This window comes from Eimeria mitis, genomic scaffold, assembly GCF_000499745.2.
Source record: "Eimeria mitis Houghton genomic scaffold, Emh_scaff5494, whole genome shotgun sequence".
NCBI classification, from domain to species: Eukaryota; Apicomplexa; class Conoidasida; order Eucoccidiorida; family Eimeriidae; genus Eimeria; species Eimeria mitis.
This window is the reverse complement of record NW_013573766.1, coordinates 2,172-3,323: the sequence shown is the minus strand read 5'-3', so window position 1 is coordinate 3,323 and position 1,152 is coordinate 2,172. Positions and strand designations below refer to the sequence as shown.

The following is a 1,152-nucleotide window of genomic DNA, read 5'->3' as shown; positions in this document are numbered from 1 at the left end:
TAATGTTGTGTTGATAGGCTCAGGCCAGGGTGAGACACGCGAGGGTTTAGGGTTTAGGGTTTAGGGTTTAAAGTTTGCAGCAACTCTTCAAGCACTACCCCACTAGGGTTTAGGGTTTAGGGTTTAGGGTTTAGGGTTTGTTGTGTTGTTCAGAAGCAGAGCTAGAGCACTTGATGCCAATTCTATGGGGAGATTTTCCTGAGGGCTTTGAGGGTGGGGGCCCCCCGGGGGCCCCCCTGGGGGCCCCCGCGGGGGCCCTGCCAGGGGCCCCCGCAGGGGCCCCCGCAGGGGCCGCAGTGGGGGGGGCCCCCGAGGGGGCCCCCCAGGGGGGCCCCCAGGGGGCCCCCCAGGGGGGGGCCCCCGAGGGGCCCCCCTCTGCTTTCTTGCAGCTAAGCCCACCCCTGCTGGGGTCGCCGCCGTGCAGGGGGAGCCCCTGCTGCAGTGTATGTCTCCCCCGTAAACCCTGCGGCTCCTCTCAGTGTATATATTTACCTAGCCAGCAGCAGCAGCAGCAGCAGCAGCAGCAGCAGCAGCAGCAGTCGAAGCAGCAGCAGGAAGAGCAGCAGAAGCAGGAGAGGCAGCAGCAAGAGCTGCTGCAGCAGCAGCAACAAGCCGCAGAAAGAGATCTAGATCGATTCCTGCTGCAGTGAGTTGTAGCACCAGACACACAAACAGTGTTTAGGGTTTAGGGTTTAGGGTTTAGGGTTTAGGGTTTATAAATTTTTGTTCCCCGCATCGATATGCATATCCTTTATTTCTGTATCCCATATACATTAAGAAATTACAAAATAAAAAAAAAAAAAAATTTTTTAGGGTTTACAAGGGTTTAGGGTTTACAAGGGTTTAGGGTTTACAAGGGTTTAGGGTTTAGGGTTTGTGTGTTCAGAGCGAGTGGTTGGCCAGGGTGTTCAAGTGGTGGGGTTGCTGCTGACTTAGATTTAGATTTTTATTTTAAGTTTCATGAAAAATTAGGAAAAGGAAATTTCGGTGAAGTCTGGAGAGTTTCTATCAAGCCCCAAGCATTGCATGCGCATGCACTGCATGCGCATGCACTGCATGCGCATGCGCATGCACTGCATGCGCATGCGCATGCATCCCCCCCACACCACCACACCCGCAGCACCAGCAGCAGCAGCAGCAGCAGCAGCAGCA

General features: G+C 54.9%; 1 protein-coding gene across 1 annotated transcript in view; it reads left to right on the top strand.

Moving 5' to 3' along the window:
* Positions 1–650, top strand: part of EMH_0082380 (Tyrosine kinase-like (TKL) protein, putative) — a gene marked incomplete at both ends in the record, with an annotated part of 1,020 nt that extends 370 nt beyond the window's left edge. Inside the window, one exon of the mRNA XM_013500515.1 lies at positions 154–650. Within this exon, the coding sequence (XP_013355969.1) occupies positions 154–650 (497 nt within the window). The remainder of the gene's footprint in view (positions 1–153) is intronic.
* Between the last annotated feature and the right edge of the window lie 502 nt (positions 651–1,152).